The 17773-nt window shown below is 52.8% G+C and overlaps 1 protein-coding gene across 2 annotated transcripts in view; it reads left to right on the top strand.

Annotated features, from left to right (window-relative positions):
• COL22A1 (collagen type XXII alpha 1 chain) overlaps nt 1–17773 on the top strand; it is a 242295-nt gene that overhangs the window by 116234 nt on the left and 108288 nt on the right. For both annotated transcript variants that reach the window (XM_068525749.1, XM_068525748.1), the window contains exon 22: nt 10708–10761. In XM_068525749.1, coding sequence (XP_068381850.1) covers nt 10708–10761 — 54 coding nt within the window. The remainder of the gene's footprint in view (nt 1–10707; nt 10762–17773) is intronic.

The raw sequence follows: 17773 nt of genomic DNA, 5'->3' as shown, positions 1-17773 counted from the left end.
GGGGGGGGTGTGGGCGTGGCTGGGAGGAGCACCTGTCCTGGGCCAGGTGGTCTGCCAGGCAGGGGGGACGCTGGAACAGAGGCAGAGCCCGTGGCCTGAGAGACCCAGTGTCTAGCAGGGGAGGGTGAGCCGAGAGTCGCAAGGCGGGGGGTGAGGGTGTTAACACAGGGTGTGCCGGGGCAGAGGAGGGCTCCTCCCGCGTCCTGCATCCTCCAGTGAATGGGGTACGATGGCCAGGCGTGTCCTTGGGGACCCCGTCCCTCCGGTGTCCTTGGTGATCCCCTGACTTGAGCGGCGCCATGCCGGGGGTGTTGCTCCTCCGTGGCTTTACCTGTGGACAGACAACGACAAACGGTGATGGTGGCGTGGGCTGGGGGGCAGCTTCCTGTTCAGTCAGGCTGTGGCTGAGTCAGGAAGGCCTGAGACAGGATGATGACTGACTCAAAACAGGATCCCCCTCCTTCCCACACGGTGACCTGCCGCTTCCTGCTTCAATTGAAACGTCACTCTGAGAGCTGCTAATGTCAGAGCTCAGGCTGTGACAAGAGACGAGACAGTGACAAGCCACAGGGACCTGGGAATTGAGATACTGAGACTAAAGCACGGGGTGGGGAAAGGGGTCCGGGCCCTTTATTTTAGAGATTAGCAACCGGCAGACAGTGTAATCTCTGGCGAGGTGAATGCATTCATTCTGGACAAAGCTGGTATTTTTCGACAATGACGTAGTGAAAGGGGAGAGTCAGGAGCCAGGCACTCTCTTCCCCATCCCACCCCCATCCCCATCCCCACCCCCATTCCCCATCCCCCCTTCCCCACCCCCATCCCCCATCCCCACCCCCATCCCTATCCCCACCTCCATCCCCATCCCCACCCCCATCCCCACCCCCTTCCCCACCCCCATCCCCACCCCCTTCCCCACCCCCTTCCCCACCCCCATCCCCACCCCCTTCCCCACCCCCTTCCCCACCCCCATCCCCACCCCCTTCCCCACCCCCATCCCCATCCCCACCCCCTTCCCCACCCCCACCCCCATCCCCACCTCCATCCCCATCCCCACCCCCTTCCCCACCCCTTCCCCATCCCCAGCCCCTTCCCCACCCCTTCCCCATCCCCACCCCCTTCCCCACCCCTTCCCCATCCCCACCCCCTTCCCCATCCCCACCCCCTTCCCCACCCCTTCCCCATCCCCACCCCCTTCCCCACCCCTTCCCCATCCCCACCCCCTTCCCCACCCCTGCCCCATCCCCACCCCCTTCCCCACCCCTTCCCCATCCCCACCCCTTCCCCATCCCCACCCCCTTCCCCACCCCTTCCCCATCCCCACCCCCTTCCCCACCCCTTCCCCATCCCCACCCCCTTCCCCACCCCTTCCCCATCCCCACCCCCTTCCCCACCCCTTCCCCATCCCCACCCCCTTCCCCACCCCTTCCCCATCCCCACCCCCTTCCCCACCCCTTCCCCATCCCCACCCCCTTCCCCACCCCTTCCCCATCCCCACCCCCTTCCCCACCCCCACCCCCTTCCCCACCCCCACCCCCATCCCCATCCCCACCTCCATCCCCATCCCCACCCCCATCCCCACCCCCTTCCCCACCCCTTCCCCATCCCCACCCCTTCCCCATCCCCACCCCTTCCCCATCCCCACCCCCTTCCCCACCCCTTCCCCATCCCCACCCCCTTCCCCACCCCTTCCCCATCCCCACCCCCTTCCCCATCCCCACCCCCTTCCCCATCCCCACCTCCTTCCCCACCCCTTCCCCATCCCCACCCCCTTCCCCACCCCTTCCCCATCCCCACCCCCTTCCCCACCCCTTCCCCATCCCCACCCCCTTCCCCACCCCTTCCCCATCCCCACCCCCTTCCCCATCACCACCCCCTTCCCCATCCCCACCCCCTTCCCCACCGCTTCCCCATCCCCACCCCCTTCCCCACCCCTTCCCCATCCCCACCCCCTTCCCCACCCCTTCCCCATCCCCACCCCCTTCCCCACCCCTTCCCCATCCCCACCCCTTCCCCACCCCTTCCCCATCCCCACCCCTTCCCCATCCCCACCCCCTTCCCCACCCCTTCCCCATCCCCACCCCCTTCCCCACCCCTTCCCCATCCCCACCCCCTTCCCCATCCCCACCCCCTTCCCCATCCCCATCCCCTTCCCCATCCCCATCCCCTTCCCCACCCCCACCCCCATCCCCACCCCCTTCCCCACCCCCACCCCCATCCCCACCCCCTTCCCCATCCCCACCCCCATCCCCACCCCCTTCCCCATCCCCACCCCCATCCCCACCCCCTTCCCCATCCCCACCCCCATCCCCATCCCCACCCCCTTCCCCATCCCCACCCCCATCCCCACCCCCTTCCCCATCCCCACCCCCATCCCCACCCCCTTCCCCATCCCCACCCCCATCCCCACCCCCTTCCCCATCCCCACCCCCATCCCCACCCCCTTCCCCATCCCCACCCCCATCCCCACCCCCTTCCCCACCCCCATCCCCATCCCCACCCCCTTCCCCATCCCCACCCCCATCCCCACCCCCTTCCCCACCCCCATCCCCATCCCCACCCCCATCCCCATCTTCATCCCCATCCTGCAGAGCCCATAGCCCTGGGAGATGGTTGCTTCCCCCTGAGGGGGATGTTACAGGCACTCATTGCCCGGCTGCTTCCTGCTTTAGACGGAGGTAGAGAAGGTACTCAAGCCTTTCTGAGGTTCAGATTTCCTCCTGCTTGTCTGAGCGGGGCGTTGGGGTCCGGGAGTGCTGTCTCTTGGCTGGAGCGGGCACTGCTACAAGTGCATCTGAACCCTGAATGATCCAAAGCAGAACCAGCCTGGCTCCAGGCCACTGAGGCGCTTGGACACTCAAAAGCTTGCACGAGGTTGATTTTTCAAAAAAAAAAAAAAATCTCTTGTGCCCTAATCATCCACCCCAAAGTAGACATCCTGTCACTCTCACACCAGCCTATTTTAATTTTCTGTAGAGGACATATTTTTCTTATTTGAGAATTTGTTTATTTTTGTTATCACCACTAAAATGTTTAGTCTGTGAGAACATTATTTTTGTATTTGCAGCACTTAGAGGAGTGCCTCACATTTATAAAAACATATGTTTTTATACATGCATTAAAATAAATATGAAAATATGTGTAAGCATATAAAATATGCATAAAGGTGTAGTGTCGTTCATGAGCATCAGGTACAATGAGGGTGCAAGAATGAATGGATCACACCTGAGTCTGCTCTCTGGGGGCTGACACACTGGGGTGGTGTGGGGAGAACAGGACCCAGGACTGGACATCTGGCCACCTGGGTTCTGACCTGCGACAGAGAATGTCCAACTTGTTTTTTTAACGTTTTCACCATCTTTACCCATTTCATCCACCTCCTACCCCTGTCTCCTCTGTCAACCACCAATCTGTTCTCTCTACCTATGAGTTCAGTTTTTTTTAGATCCCATATCATAAATGAGATTATACGGTATGTGTCTTTCTCTGTCTGACGTATTGCACTTAGCATGATGCCCTCGAGATTCATCCTTGTGGCATATGGCACAGTTTCCTTCTTTTTATAGCTGTCTACTATTCTCTTGTATGTGTACCATTATTTCTTTATCCATTGTTGCATCCCGGGGCACTTAGGGGCCTTCCATGGCTTGGCTATTGTAAATAATGCTGCAGTGAACATGGGGGTGCATGTGTCTTTTCAAGGTAGTGTTTTCATTTCCCTTGGGTAAATACCCAGCATTGGGGTTGCTGGATCATGTGGTAGTTCCTTTTTTTTTTTTTTTTGACCAACCTCCATACTGTTCTGCATCGGGCTGCACTAATTTACATTCCCCCCAGCGGTGCACAGGGCTTCCCTCTTCTCCACACCCTCTCCAGCACTTGTTATTCCTTGTCTTTTGGTAATAGCCACTCTAACACGTGTGAGGTTACATCTAATTGTGGTTTTGATTTGCATCTCCCTGATGATTAGGGATGTTGAGCATCTCTTCATGTACCTGTTGGTCATCCGGACGTCTAGAATGCTCAGTTCTAAAGAAGAAAACTTGGTTTCTTCTGTACCTTTCCTTTTACTTGGCCTTTATCTTTCTCTGTGGTCCTAGGCACACCTAAAATAGCCTAGATATCTTCTTTCCTCTCTGGACAAAAAGGAGGGGGAAAAAAAGTTTTGCTTAAGAGAATTCCGTGTTGTCAGACATTTAAACAGTGTAAAATTTGGAACGTTTAAGCTAGAGAATCGTCATGGTGGAAGGAATCTCTGAGATCGACAGTGAGAAATTTAATGTCCAGAAATATTAAATGACCTAACTGCTCAAGGTTGCTCTGGGCTTTGTCACCGCCCCTCCCACAAGCTGGGGACAGTCTCATTGGTTCCTCTGATCATTTTCTTAGTATCTTCTGCCTTCTCTTCTCTCTTGTCAAGAGGTGAGAACCGAAGAAGTGACACTATCAAATATGCTGCTCCACTTCTTCCTAGAGAGAGAGTGATCCCCAAATGTCTCTTGGTGGGCCCGATGGTGTCAGTTGCTTTAAAAACATATGTTAAAAACAGAACCTCTACACGTGTAGAACTAATGTAAGGTAGGAAGGAAATAATATTGGTTGAATTATCATTGCATAGCAGGCACTTAGGTGTTTTCTTTTGTTTTTTTGTGTGTTTTTTTTTGCACGCATGTTTCTCACGTAATTCTCACAAGGATCCTATGAAGTCTGGCAGTTTTAATCCCATTCTGCAAATGAGGAAACCAAGACTTGAAGGTATAAATCAGATTATCCAGCGTCACACAGATTATAAATGGTGAGGCAGGGATTAGAACTCAGGTTGTCCTGGCTCCAAACCTTTCCTGTTTTTGCTTTAGAATGGTGTGTGTGTGTCCACTTACACACCAGAATTCTAAACTGGACACTAGCAGTCCTTTCGGCAGGAGCCTTGGAGAGGTCTCGGACCCCTTGTAACTGCCAGTGCCTGTTCTGAAGGATGCCCTGAACGCCTGTCACTTTAATCTCTGGCTTCTGCCTTTGGAGCCGAGGGTCTCATGTGGCTGAAAGCGATCAGGCCCATCAGCCCTGATTTCTAGTAGATTTGAGAGAGGGAAACACTAGTGGTCTTTTGTAAGTGGCAGCCTGGGTTGAATTTGTTTTACTTTTCAACGTGTAAAGCCTTTTTTCTCGCCTTCCTCTGCTCTGCCAGATGGTGATGGCATCGTTTGGATCGCAGGCCACTGTTGGATGCCTTTCGTGGCGTGCAGCCAGGCTTATTTCAGGACCCTCTAGGTTTTCTCTGAGCACCTGGTTTCAGCTCTAACCGGTAGAAAATAATCTCTTTTGACATTTGGAGGCACGGAGAACAGGGACTGAGCAAAAGGACCATACGGCTCATATTAGAACCACTTGCACAAGCAGTCCTTTCATCGGATGATGGCCCCTCACATGGCTGTGTTAACTCGTCCTGGCTGGGAGGGAATTGCTCCTCTGAATTTATAGGTTCCCCTCTTCTCCACAGACAGACAGGCAGCCTCAGAAATACTGGTCTTGCTCAGCATCCTGGCATCCAGAATGGCTTGAAAAAGCTGCCCTCGTGATAAATTACAAACGTTTATCCAGACATTGTGTTGGGTAGCAATTTAAAAGAGAAGAATAGGAAAATGACAAGGAACAGACTTATTGTTAATAAACAGTTCTTTTTTTTTTTTAATAATTATTTATTTATTTATTTTTGGCTGTGTTGGGTCTTCGTTTCTGTGCGAGGGCTTCCTCCAGTTGCGGCGAGCGGGGGCCACTCTTCATCGCAGTGCGCGGGCCTCTCACTATTGCGGCCTCTCGTTGCGGAGCACAGGCTCCAGACGCGCAGGCTCAGCTGTTGTGGCTCACGGGCCTAGTTGCTCCGCGGCATGCGGGATGCGGGATCCTCCCAGACCAGGGACCGAACCCGTGTCCCCCGCACTAGCAGGCAGACTCTCAACCACTGCGCCACCAGGGAAGCCCAACAGTTCTTTATTGCTGCAGAACTTGGCGCTGGCCAGCACATCTCAAATCCCCACACCCAAGTATAGGTGCAGATGCAGAGGGTACATAGCTGCTGCTACATCCACCAGTAACTTTACCATCACCACCAGTAACACTATCATCATCACCACCATCACCATTACCATCAGCACCACCAGCACCTGCACCATCACCACCACCAGCACCTGCACCATCACCACCATAATCACCACCATCAACACATCAACACCTCCACCATCACTACCACCATCACTATCACCTCCACTGCCACCATCACCTCTACCTCCATCACCATCACCACCATCAACTCCACCATCACCTGCACCATCACCACTGTAATCACCACCATCAACACATCAACACCTCCACCATCACTACCACCATCACTATCACCTCCACTGCCACCATCACCTCTACCTCCATCACCATCAGCACCATCAACAACTCCACCATCACCACCACCGGCACCTGCACCATCACCACCATAATCACCACCATCAACACATCAACACCTCCACCATCACTACCACCATCACTATCACCTCCACCGCCACCATTACCTCTACCACCACCATCAGCACCATCACCACTACGTGTTTCTTAATGTCACATCCTGTGCTAAGCACTTTGTGGACATTATCTTATTTAATCTCCATGGCACTGCTGGGAGGTAGTGGTTTTGAAACCATCTCTGCTTGACATGCAGTCTCTCACCCATGCCAGGGACTCAGAAGAGCCAGAATTCTGCTATTGCCATTTCTTCTTCATCAGAGTCTCCATCATCTTCCTTCTCATTCTCATAACTATCTATTACATTTGCATGATGCTTTGTTATGCTTTTTAAATCACTTCCTCAAATATTGAATTATTTCTTCTGCTACTGTCTTTTCAGATAATTACAATGATTATAATTTTCCACATGAGGAAACTAAGATTCAGCAAGTTTTAAATGGCTTGCCTGTCCTCCTCCACCTCAGATTTAGAACTCTTTTTCTTATAATATTGTAGAGGAAAGGGGTTGGGAAAAGAACATAGAGAATCCCTTTGATCACAATGAGTGGCCAAGTCCTTGCAACTACTTACTTAGAGCTTTATACCCCATCCCTGGCGATTCTAACTCATGAGCTCTTGGGTGACACCAGGGAATGCGTCTCAAATATGCTTTTGCCCTATTTTGCCATTATTTCTCATCCTTGCTGGGACTTCATGGAGGAGGTGGCACTGGGCTGGGCTAGGACTTTGACAAGGTGAGATGGAGCATGCGTCCTGCAGACAGGTGGCTTGGTGGGCCAAGCTCCAGAGGCCAGCAGTCCTTGGGGTCTTTGGGGCCAGGCTAAGCAGCCCACGTGAGCTGTTGCTTAGGGCTGGGAGCATGGCCACTGGATGCTAGACTGAAAAGGCATGTCAGAATCACGTGGTCTGTCGATTTCCAAATAAAACGCAGACGTTACGTCTTTTAGACAAGGAGGTGGCAAGTAACTTGGACAGAGCTTCTTTCCTCCTTGTGGAAGAATAACCTGCCAGCACCGGTTGGCTTAGAAAAGTCTGGAGGGAAGGGGCAGGGCACGTGAGCGGGGTCAGCTCTCGTGGCTGTGGCTGCAGGAGGGGAGGGAGGAGAGCTTTGAGAGGCACCGGGGCAGCTCCGGACACTGTGGGTAGAGGAGATGTGAACGCAGGTGCTGGAGCCGGACAGAGCCGTTACCATGGTATTTCTCTGGGTGATGCCCCTTTATGGATGGTCCACGAACCATATGCCTTTCTTGGGGGAGAGGCTGCCTTGTGACACTGCTGCGATCACAAATCTCTGATGCTTTTTTCTTACTCTGGCCTCTTGCCATCATCTTGCTTTTTTCCTTCTTGCTGAAAATCTAACACTCGGGATGTCTGCTCCTCTGGATGCACTGCTTTGCATTTCTGTGTCTCCTACCACACCTCTCCGACCCGCCCATAATTCTCCTTTTTCAGGTCAATTTTACTGACTTCCCTGGCTTTGGAGAACCTCCTGACTCCATGCCCTCTGCACATTTCCTTATCGTCTTCGGTGTTCATCTTCTGAGCATTAGTGTGTCATTGCATACAATCCCCACGCTCCAGCAGAGCGAGGAGCTGCTGAGAACTCACATACCCCTCGAACAGCGGTGGAGCCTCTGGAAGAGGGAAACTGAGGCTGCATCCCCAAGCAAACTGGCAACGTAGTTAGTAATCCTGCTCAGTCACAGCCCAGACCTTCTCATCCCTTCCCCTTCCATCTGATCCTTGCTTATCAACCTTTAAATGTTCTAGCCCTTCATTTCTTTCAGCCTTTCCTCCAAACGTCTCTGGCCTGGGTTCTGAATTCTGATGACTACTCACCAGGCCGTTCTGCTGACCTCGAAGGGAAGTGGTTTATCCATCTTGTAAATAACGCTGTGGCATAACTTGGAAGCAGGTGGAGGGGGTGTCTGTCTAGATAGAAAATTGAAGATGCCTGGTTTCCATTCCCTGAGAAAGGGGAGCCGGCCATTCTCAGCTCTCTCATGGTCAGCTGCCTGATGTTTTCAGTAATCAGAGCAGGACGGATGCACAGACAGGACTCCTGCCAGGCTCAGCTCCCCTCTGAAGGTATCTGTGACCGCATTTTGAATTTTACCTGACAAGTGTCGAGGAACTCATTCTGACCTAGACCTGATCGCACCTTCCAGGATGATGTGCTCCAGCGCAAGGGGTGCAGATCCAGGGGCCTCTAAATCAGACCACCTCACTCTCTGTGCAAGTCTGCCAACGGCTTTCCTCCCTAACGGCCCGTCTCTCTACCCTCTCATTGCTGTTCCCACTGCCACTGTCCTGGCTCAGGACCACATCAGTCCCGAAGGGACAAGTTACGTATCCAGCCCGCAAATGTTTATTGAGTGTCCGCCATGCGGCAGGCCTTGTTCTGGGCCTGTGGATGTAGCACTGAAGAAAAGCAGAGCCAGTCCTCGTTTTCAGATGAGCGTCCCAGTGGGTGGATGGGCAGTTGGTAGATACGAATGTCAATGGTGTATGTGGTGGTGATAGAAACAAAGGGAAATACAGCGGGGCGAGGAGAGAGGGTGGGATGGGGACTGCGGTCAGAGAAGGCATTCGGGTGAGGGGGACGTCTGGCAGAGACCAGATGGAATTGAGGGATGGAGCCATGTGGGGCACCTGGGAACCAGCATTCCAGGCAGAAGCACCTGGAAGGGGCCTCTTGGGGCAGGTTGTGGGTGGAGGTGCCCCGGGACCGCTCCCTGGGCTCAGCACCGACTACGCGCTCCCGAAACGTGGTGGCGGGGAGGGGAGGGAGAAAGGTGGGATCCACGGGACCCCAGAGGGCTGGGCTGGCACAGTCCAAGGTCGTAAAGACACCTTCCCTCTGGGGGTGGGGGAGCACACGGGGACAAACCAGAGTGTCCAGTGGCAGAGACAGGAGAGGGCCAGGGTTTCAGAAAGAGAGAAGAAGCTGACGTCGTCCAGCTCCTATAATCTAGCAGTCTAGACTATTAGAGATATTTTGTAGAACTTATATCCTTTAGTCATCTTCAGAGCCCTGGGAAGTAAGAGTCCCATGTGCAGGCTCCAGCACACACAGATCTGGGGCTGAATCTTAACCCTGTCACATTCTAGCTGTGTCACATGAGAGACTTGACGCTGAACCTCAGTTTCCACACCTCCCAGTGGGACTGAGAACACCTGCATCACAGGGGCGTCCTGCAGAGTAAAGACGTAAGGAAAATGTGGGAAACCTCAAAAGAGGGTTTGACACAAAACAGGTGCTCAAGGAATGCGATTCTTATTCAGAGTCTTGTTTTACTTTTCCTTTCTGATTGCAATGCTTTGACCTCATGAGAACAGCTGTGAGCAAGAAAGCAAACAGACGGGCCTTCCATCATTTACACACCCCTGTAATATAATGTACGCCGTGTGCTGTGTAGCTGACCAGCACACACCTCACCCCTGTTCGAAGGGGTAGACTCTGAGGCTTAGTGGGACAGGTCACTCCCACAGGATGACCCGCTGGGGTCCTGCACAGCAGTGTGGAGTCTAGCAGCAGAAGAGCAGAAATGGTCCAAATGACCCACCTGCCTAGAGTTGAAATGTGTCATGTTTCATCCTTATGGTGAAAACTATGTAGCTGTGGAAAGGAATGGAGTGGCTCTCCACATGCTGATACAGGATGCGTCCAGGTTAAATTGTTAAGTGAAAAAAAGCCAGGTTTATCAGTAGATTGAATGATATGCTACAGTTTGTAAAGAAAAAAAGGGGGAGAGGGAGAGAATGTGTGTGTGTGTGTGTGCACATTGTGTGTGTGTGTGTGTGTGTGCACATTGTGTGTGTGTGTGTGTGTGTGCAAAGCTTACCTAAACATAAAATGCCTCTGGAAAGATTAGCCAACATCTGGTAGGATTAGTTGCTTTCAAGGAAAGGGACTGAGTGGCAGGGGACAGGATAAGGACATTTTTCTCAGGTAAACCTTGCTGTACTTTTTGAATTTTGGGCCATGTGTTACCAAAATCATCCAAGTTACAGAGCCGGCATCCAAAGGGGAACCTCCGTGACTCCAGACTTCTTCCCAATCCCACACTGCTTCCCCGTAGGGCATCCCGAGGGGGACGGGCTGTTATCAGGGAGTCTGCCCCAGACGTGCCATTAGACGGTCTCGGGCGCTGCCTGCCTGTTAATTTTGGCTGCTTCTTTTGTCCTCAGGGAAAGAAAGGTGAGACCGGCCCTCCTGGAATCCCTGGGTTGCTGGGGCAGCAGGTAACTACTATCTTTCAATCTTCTTTCTTAGCAACACTGCTTGCTCTGGTTAAATAAATGATGGGGTAACGATTCTCAGGTTGTAACCAGAATCTTGCAGGGTCACTGCATCAGAGCATTAAAAAGAATGTTCGGTGGGACACTCGCCCTCCCTCTGCCCCTTGCTCCCCCTGCCTCCCATCTCAGGTGCTGGGAGAATGGCCATTTGGTCTCCTGGAGGGGTTTAGGCCTGGAGGAGGGCAGACCCTCATCTCCTCCCCCTCCCCGTCCTCGCCTTCCTCCCCCTCCGCTTTCAGACTCAGCTCTGGTATAACGTCCTCTGGCCCCAGGCTTGGTCCAGCTCCCCACTCCCACACAGCCTCACGTGTGCTGTGCCTGTGGCCCCCTGTGGACCTCCACAGCCACCTCGCCAGGTGGGCAGGCTCGGGGTCACCATCCTCATCTCACAGACGAGGGGTGAGCCTCCCAGATGCCCAGAGACTCGCTCGGGGCCACGTGCCGCTCAGCAGACACCTCCCTCCCTCCCAGGCCCCCTTATCTATGAGTGTGTGTCACTGTGAGCACCCCCTGCCCCCAACACACATGCCTTAGTGTGGACAGAGCAAGGCGCCCGGCACTGGAGGGTGTCCAGAGCTCCCTTCATTCTCCCTTTGCCCCCTGCACCAAAGCTCGCCACCCGGTCCCCAGCCCCAGCCTCACCCGGAGCAGAGTCGGTAAATTCCTGGGGAGGCAGTGTGCCGGGGGGAGGCAGTGTGCCGGGGGGGGGGGGAGCAGTGTGCTGGGGGGAGGAGCAGTGTGCTGGGGGGAGCAGTGTGCTGGGGGGGAGCAGTGTGCTGGGGGGAGGCAGTGTGCTGGGGGGGAGCAGTGTGCTGGGGGGAGGCAGTGTGCTGGGGGGGAGCCCAGTTTGGGGGGGAGGTTAGGAGGTTAGAGTCGTGGCCCTCGGCCCCTTTCTGGCTGTGGCATCTCGGACAAGTCACTTTACCTTCTCAACTTCAGCCTCATCATTTGTCACAAATACCAAGAAAAGTAAAAGGGGAGGGCGATTCGGAGAGAAGATGAGGGGATGTGACCCGGCTGATGGGGGGTCCCGGAGGCACAGAGAGCACCGGGCGGGGTGCTGTCCTGTCCTCCTGGGTGTGGTGGCCGCAGGCAGGCAGGCAGGTGGGATCACTCAGGGCTCGTCCACGGGCCCCCCCTGCGCCGCGGTAAATGGTCGGCTCTGGCGCCCGCCTGTCCCGGGCCGTCTCCACCTCCACGCCTGAGTCCCATGGTGTTGACTGCACTGTCCTTTGACATTGTCGGGGAGGCACCCCCCAGAGGACACTGCTCACTGCACTTGCAAAACCCGCTTTTCCCACGCTGACATAGGAGGTGTGATGGGCAACCCGCACGCAAATCTCGGGCTTCATTTCAGTCCCTCGCGTTGGGGTCAGGCTACAGCCCGGGATGAGGGACTGTAAGATCAGCCATTGTTCACGGTCTTCTAAAGAGTCCACATTCGCTGTGGCATTTTGATGTTCATAGTGAAAGAGTGTTTTTGCATTTGTTTTATGACCTTGCTTTCCAGTGAGCAAAGCTTGTGTGTTTCAAAAATTCACCATAAACCCAGCTCCATCAAATCGCTTTAAGTTACAGATTTTTTCCCTATAACTTTCTGTTGACTACTTTGGAAAATATATTTCTTTCTTTCTTTTTTAATTTTGAAACCATTTTCCTTCAGCAAATCTTTGTTGAATGCCAGGCATTGAGCTGGGTGCTGTGGATGAAAACGCGATCAGCTTTCCCACAGCAGGGGTTTTGCCAGAAACAGGGCGCCCGATATATTCGGGGACCTCAGTGGTTCAGAACCAACGTAGAGTGTATAGTATGTCCTACCTGGCGCCCCGCATTGGATCACCACCCGAGGGACGCAGAGCCGCACTCAAGGCCACCACGCCCGCACTGAGAGCGGTGTCTCCCTGGTGGGTCACTGCCCATTGCTGTGATTCACCCTTCCTGACACATCTGAACGCTCACCTTCCCTGGGCCTGGCCACGGTTTTCTCGTGCTTGCCATCCGTGCATTTGTCCATTTGTTCATTGGTTCACTCATTCAGCAGGTATGTACTGAATACCCACTGTGCGCAGATGCAGCTCTGGCGATGGGAAACCTGGCAGCCACTGTCCGTGCCTAGAGGAGCCAAGAGTCTGACAGTCCTCTGAGCTGAGTCCTGGGAGAGGGGTAATCAGAGCTCTGGTTCTGGGGGAGAGGTCGTCAGCCTCTCTCGGGCCCAGAGGAGGGTCCCTACGCTGATCTGGAAAATCAAGGTTGGCTCTGTTGCAGCAGAAACTTAAGTCACATGGTTTCCTGCTCTGATGAGAAGAGGGCAGAGGGCATATATGTTTAGTTTCTGCTCCTGTCAAACACTCTCCTTGGTGTTCGTCTATAATCGTGTATTTAACCACCTGTAATAACCACCTGTGAGAAAGCAATGCTTAGCCCATTTACAATCTAAAGAAATTGAGCTCAGAGTTTAATTAGCTTTGCTTGTAAGGGGAAGAGCCAGCACTGCAGCCTCAGAGTGAGCCAAGCCCCAGGACGGCTGGCATTCTAGAAGATGCTTTTGGTGCCTCTTTTTCAAGATGGAAATTCTCACCCGCTGGAATGTTTTAGACTCAGTATACACGTTCCACGTGGTGGCTTCTGTATCCTGGCAGCCTCTTAGGAAAAGTGGAAATCTGTGTCTGGTCTGGGCAACTGTTTATGCAAAGACAGTGCTGCAGTCAGGATGGCAGGAAGCCTCTTGAGTTGGTGGGAACACAGCCAGGGAAGGGGCCAACCCCAGAAGGCGGAGTGGGTTCGAGGTCCTGGGCCTCTACACAGGAACCCTCCTGAGGGGGGCAGTCATTGTGCCCCTGGAGTTACATACTGAGATGAGGACTCACAATTAGGAACAACTTCCGAAAAAAGCCGACATTACCAAGTCATGCAGGGAGTGCGATTGCCATGCTAATTTATGCAAGTAATTTTCATTCATCTTCAAATTCCATCCAGTTTTATAAATCTGCTCCAGTTGGAACTTGGTGGTTATTAGGAATAGTTATTTGCCATTCCGTTATTAATAATGATAATTGGGTTAATTGGTTATTTATACATCATCACTGTAATCACTGAGCACATTAAGTAGCTGTTTAGTCACCATCGTATTAAGAAGGATCAAACGTTCTATTAATAATAGTTAGACTTATTGGTTAATTGATAGAGTCATTACTTAGTTTTTTTATTAGTAATAATTAAAGCAGTTATTTTGTTGTTAACATTTAGATCTATTGGCTCATTTGTCACTCTCTTTCATAATTAGATGAATGGGTTATTTAGGTATTTTTATTGATGATAAAAAGAGAAGAGGGTGAAAACCTCCCATGGGCTGAGCTGGTGTCACACACACCTTCGTTAATCCAGCCACACGAGGCCACCCCTCCTTTTTTATCACTCTCTCCCGTCTGCGTTTAATTCTGCAGCAGCCCTTCCCCGAGCTCCAGCCCCTGGGCAGCTCCACCTGGTGCCTCAGACACTCGCATCGAGCACTCAGCCTTCTTCAGCAGGACGGCTGGTGCCCACCCTGTCCAGGTGCACTACCCCCAGCAGTGTCCCCGCCTCGGCAAAGGGCCCAATCACCTATCGAATCCTTCAGGGTCGTCCTCGCCCCTTTGCTCCACACACCCGACCTGCCGTGAAGTCTCGTGCACTTCTCCTACAAGTCAGACTGGCTCTCGCTGTCCCGATTCTGAAGCCCAGGTCCCAGCCATCCTGGCCCCCAGCCCTGAAGCAGCGCACCCGCCTCCCAGCTGCCCCCTCCCACCGCAGCACCCCACCACCTTCCCCGGGGCCCTGTCCCCGGCCCCTGCTCACTTCACTCCTTCACACTGACCCCGTCACTCCTGCCAACGCACGGCGGTCCGTCCAGTCTCAGGCCCCTGAACCCACTGTTCTCCCTTCCCTGGACTCCCTGGCCACTCAGTTCTCAGCTTCAGCGTGGCCCCTTCTGCGGGGCCTGCCTTGACCAGCCCCAGCTAGGACGGCCCCTCAGTTACAGTCACGGTGACCTCATCCCTAGGACTTCCGGTCCCCAAAGTTGTGCCGTCGCTTGCTTCCACACTTGTGCTCTCTGTCATCCCAGCCCCCTCACCAGCTTCGAACGCCTCCAGGGCCCGACAAGCCACACCCTGCATCCTGGCTTGTGGGAGCGCCCTGCCCAGAGCGGGCAGTGGCCCAGGACTTGAGGATCCCCCCTGCCCCCCGCCATCTCCCTCCTCCTCGTTTCTGCCTCCGCTCCTAATACTCTTCCCTCGGTAAACGGTGATTGAACATCGTCCCTGTGCCCTGGGAATAAAATGGTGAACGAAACCAGACACGGTCTCTGCCCTCCTGGGCCTTAAAATCCAGTGGGAAAATGCTAGACGCTCCCTGTTTCTGTTTTTTGATGTTATTTCCCACTCTTCATACTTTATCCCTAAAGCTTGGGAGAAAATTTAGCAGTCAGTTTGTCCAATTTTTACAGCTGCTCTTTAAAAATAAAAGCCACACGTATGAACTAGACAAATGCAAAGCTCCCCTGGTTGACATAAAGGTGGGAGCTCGGGAGAGTCTCCCTCAAAACACGCACACAGGACGTGCCTCCGAACGCCAGTCCCTGGAACCCTGGTTTCCGCCTGGTCCGCGCACAACATCCACATCAGTGACGAGGGGAGGGTGACTTGCCTCCGGCTCCTCGGAGAGTCCCTGGCCACACGGAGACTTGCCTTTCAGACTTGACTTTCCTTTAGCCACGTTTCTTTCCTGAAACCCTAATATCCTCACCTATGAAAGAGGCATAATAGTGCAGAGAGTCTTTGGCTTTCAAGCAGCTTTTTAAAAAATTTTATTTGATTGAAGTATAGTTGATTCACAATGTTGTGTTAATTTCTGCTGTACAGCAGAGTCACTCAGTTATGTGTATACACATTCTTTTTCATATTCTTTTCCATTATGGTTTATCCCAGGCTACTGACTATAGCTCCCTGTGCTCTGCAGTAGGACCTTGTTGTTTATCCATCCTATACATAATAGTTTGCATCTGCTCACCCCAAACTCCCACTGCATCCTCCCCCCACCTTGGCAACTACACTTCTGTTTTCCATGTCTGTGAGTCTGTTTCTGTTTTGTAAATAAGTTCATTCGTATCATTTTTTTTTAGATTCCACATGTAAGTGATATCATATATTTGTCTTTGTCTGACTTACTTCATTTAGTATGATAATTTCTAGGTCCATCCATGTTGCTGCAAATGGTATTATTTCATTCTTTTTTATGACTAATATTCCACTGTATGTATGTACCACATCTTCATTATCCATTCATCTGTTGATGGACATTTAGGTTGTTTCCGTGTCATGGCTGTTGTGAATAGTGAAGCTTGTAGCAAGCAGGGTTTTGTTTTTGTTTTTGTTTTGTTTTGTTTTTGGTGGGAGGAAGGCAGCTTCTTTGTGCCTAAAAATCCCAACGCCAGTATGTGCAGAACAAAATAGAAAATTCATAAATTGCTTTGATTTAGTAACGAGCCATCTAGTTTCATTTGGAAACTTAGAACTAAGTGACTCATATGGCCTTTCTGTTTGGGGTTTTGTTTAACTTATTTTCAGGAGAAAGAGAAGATAAAGTGAGGGTACTAATTAAAGTCAACCAGAAGTCTGGGCGGGGGGATTAGTTCAGTCTTAACAGTAGTTGTTACCCGTCACTGGTAAGGTCCCCAAGGCCACTGGAAGATTCTGAAGTGCCATATGCACCATCCAGGACAGCTGATGTTATGCTCAGCTCTGTGTGGAGTGCGCTTGGATCCAGGAGATGTAAACGCCTCACCAGAGCCTTCCACCAGTGGCGTCACTGGGTTCCGGCACTCTCTTCACGCCCCCAGCTACCCCATGGGAATCTCTCTCTAGTTGAGGCTCTGAAGGGCCTGTAACTCACATCCCAGACTAACCCGTCCCCCCAACCCCAACCCCACATCTCTTCCTTCCCCTGCAGAGTCGATTTCCTGGAAAAGCCTCTCCTCCTTTTAGTGTCTCAGGTAGCATCCAACCCCCGCCAGATGCTCACCTGTCACCGCTGAACTGCCGTGCAGACCATCCCCTGGTCTGCATCCCTCCCCGCCGCCCACTTACACGGGGCCCAGCCTCACTGGCGTCTTGCCTGCGCCCTGGTTTCACTGTCTCCTGGTCTGTCTCTTCCAGGATTCCTTCTCCCTAGTGATCCTAAGGACAGCAGAATAGCTTCCTAAGCACAGATCTGACTGTGTCTGTCTTCTAGAACACCTCTGTTATTTTGAGCTGCCTCGAAGACAAAGCCGGACTTTCCAGACCCGACTTGCTGCCTAGTTTTAGGGACCTCTGCTTCCTGTTCTTACTGGGCACCCCAGTCATGCCAAGCTGCCTGCTCCCGTTTATCCTGCTCCGTCCACATGTGGTGCCCGCCCTCTTCGACCCCAGTTCGTTTGCCAAGGCCCCACTTTGCCCTTCAAGACCAAACTCACCCTACCCTCTGAGATGCATCCGCGATTTCCCCACTATGTCTTCACTTGATTTCTGTGCATTTAGAGCATCTTTCTTCTTTGTTGTCATTTTCTATATTTTTAATTAGATTCAACAAATATCTCATGAGTTCTTCCATGTGCCAGGACCCAGGGGTTTGCTACAAAAACTATGAAAAGAAAGTATTATTGTACCTACTACTCTGTATGTTTAGAAACCAGGCTTTGGATAAACCAGATACTTTGCCTCGAGTCAAACAGCTGCTCGGAATTTAACCATCTGCCTTTGATGCCAAGCCTACGGCTTTCCCAGGAGGTCACGGGCTTGCATTGTATTTACTCTGCAAGACTGCAGTCTTCTGGAAGGGAGGGCTGGGTCACCTGGAGATCCGGAGGGAACACGGACGGTGCCCGATACGTGTAGACTGGAGGGAGGACCTTCACCCCTGCCATCCTGGTCTCCAGGAG

The sequence above is a fragment of the Eschrichtius robustus genome, chromosome 17 (genome assembly GCF_028021215.1).
Source record: "Eschrichtius robustus isolate mEscRob2 chromosome 17, mEscRob2.pri, whole genome shotgun sequence".
NCBI classification, from domain to species: domain Eukaryota; kingdom Metazoa; phylum Chordata; class Mammalia; order Artiodactyla; family Eschrichtiidae; genus Eschrichtius; species Eschrichtius robustus.
The sequence above is the reverse complement of the archived record's forward strand: the minus strand, read 5'-3'. Positions and strand labels throughout refer to the sequence as shown.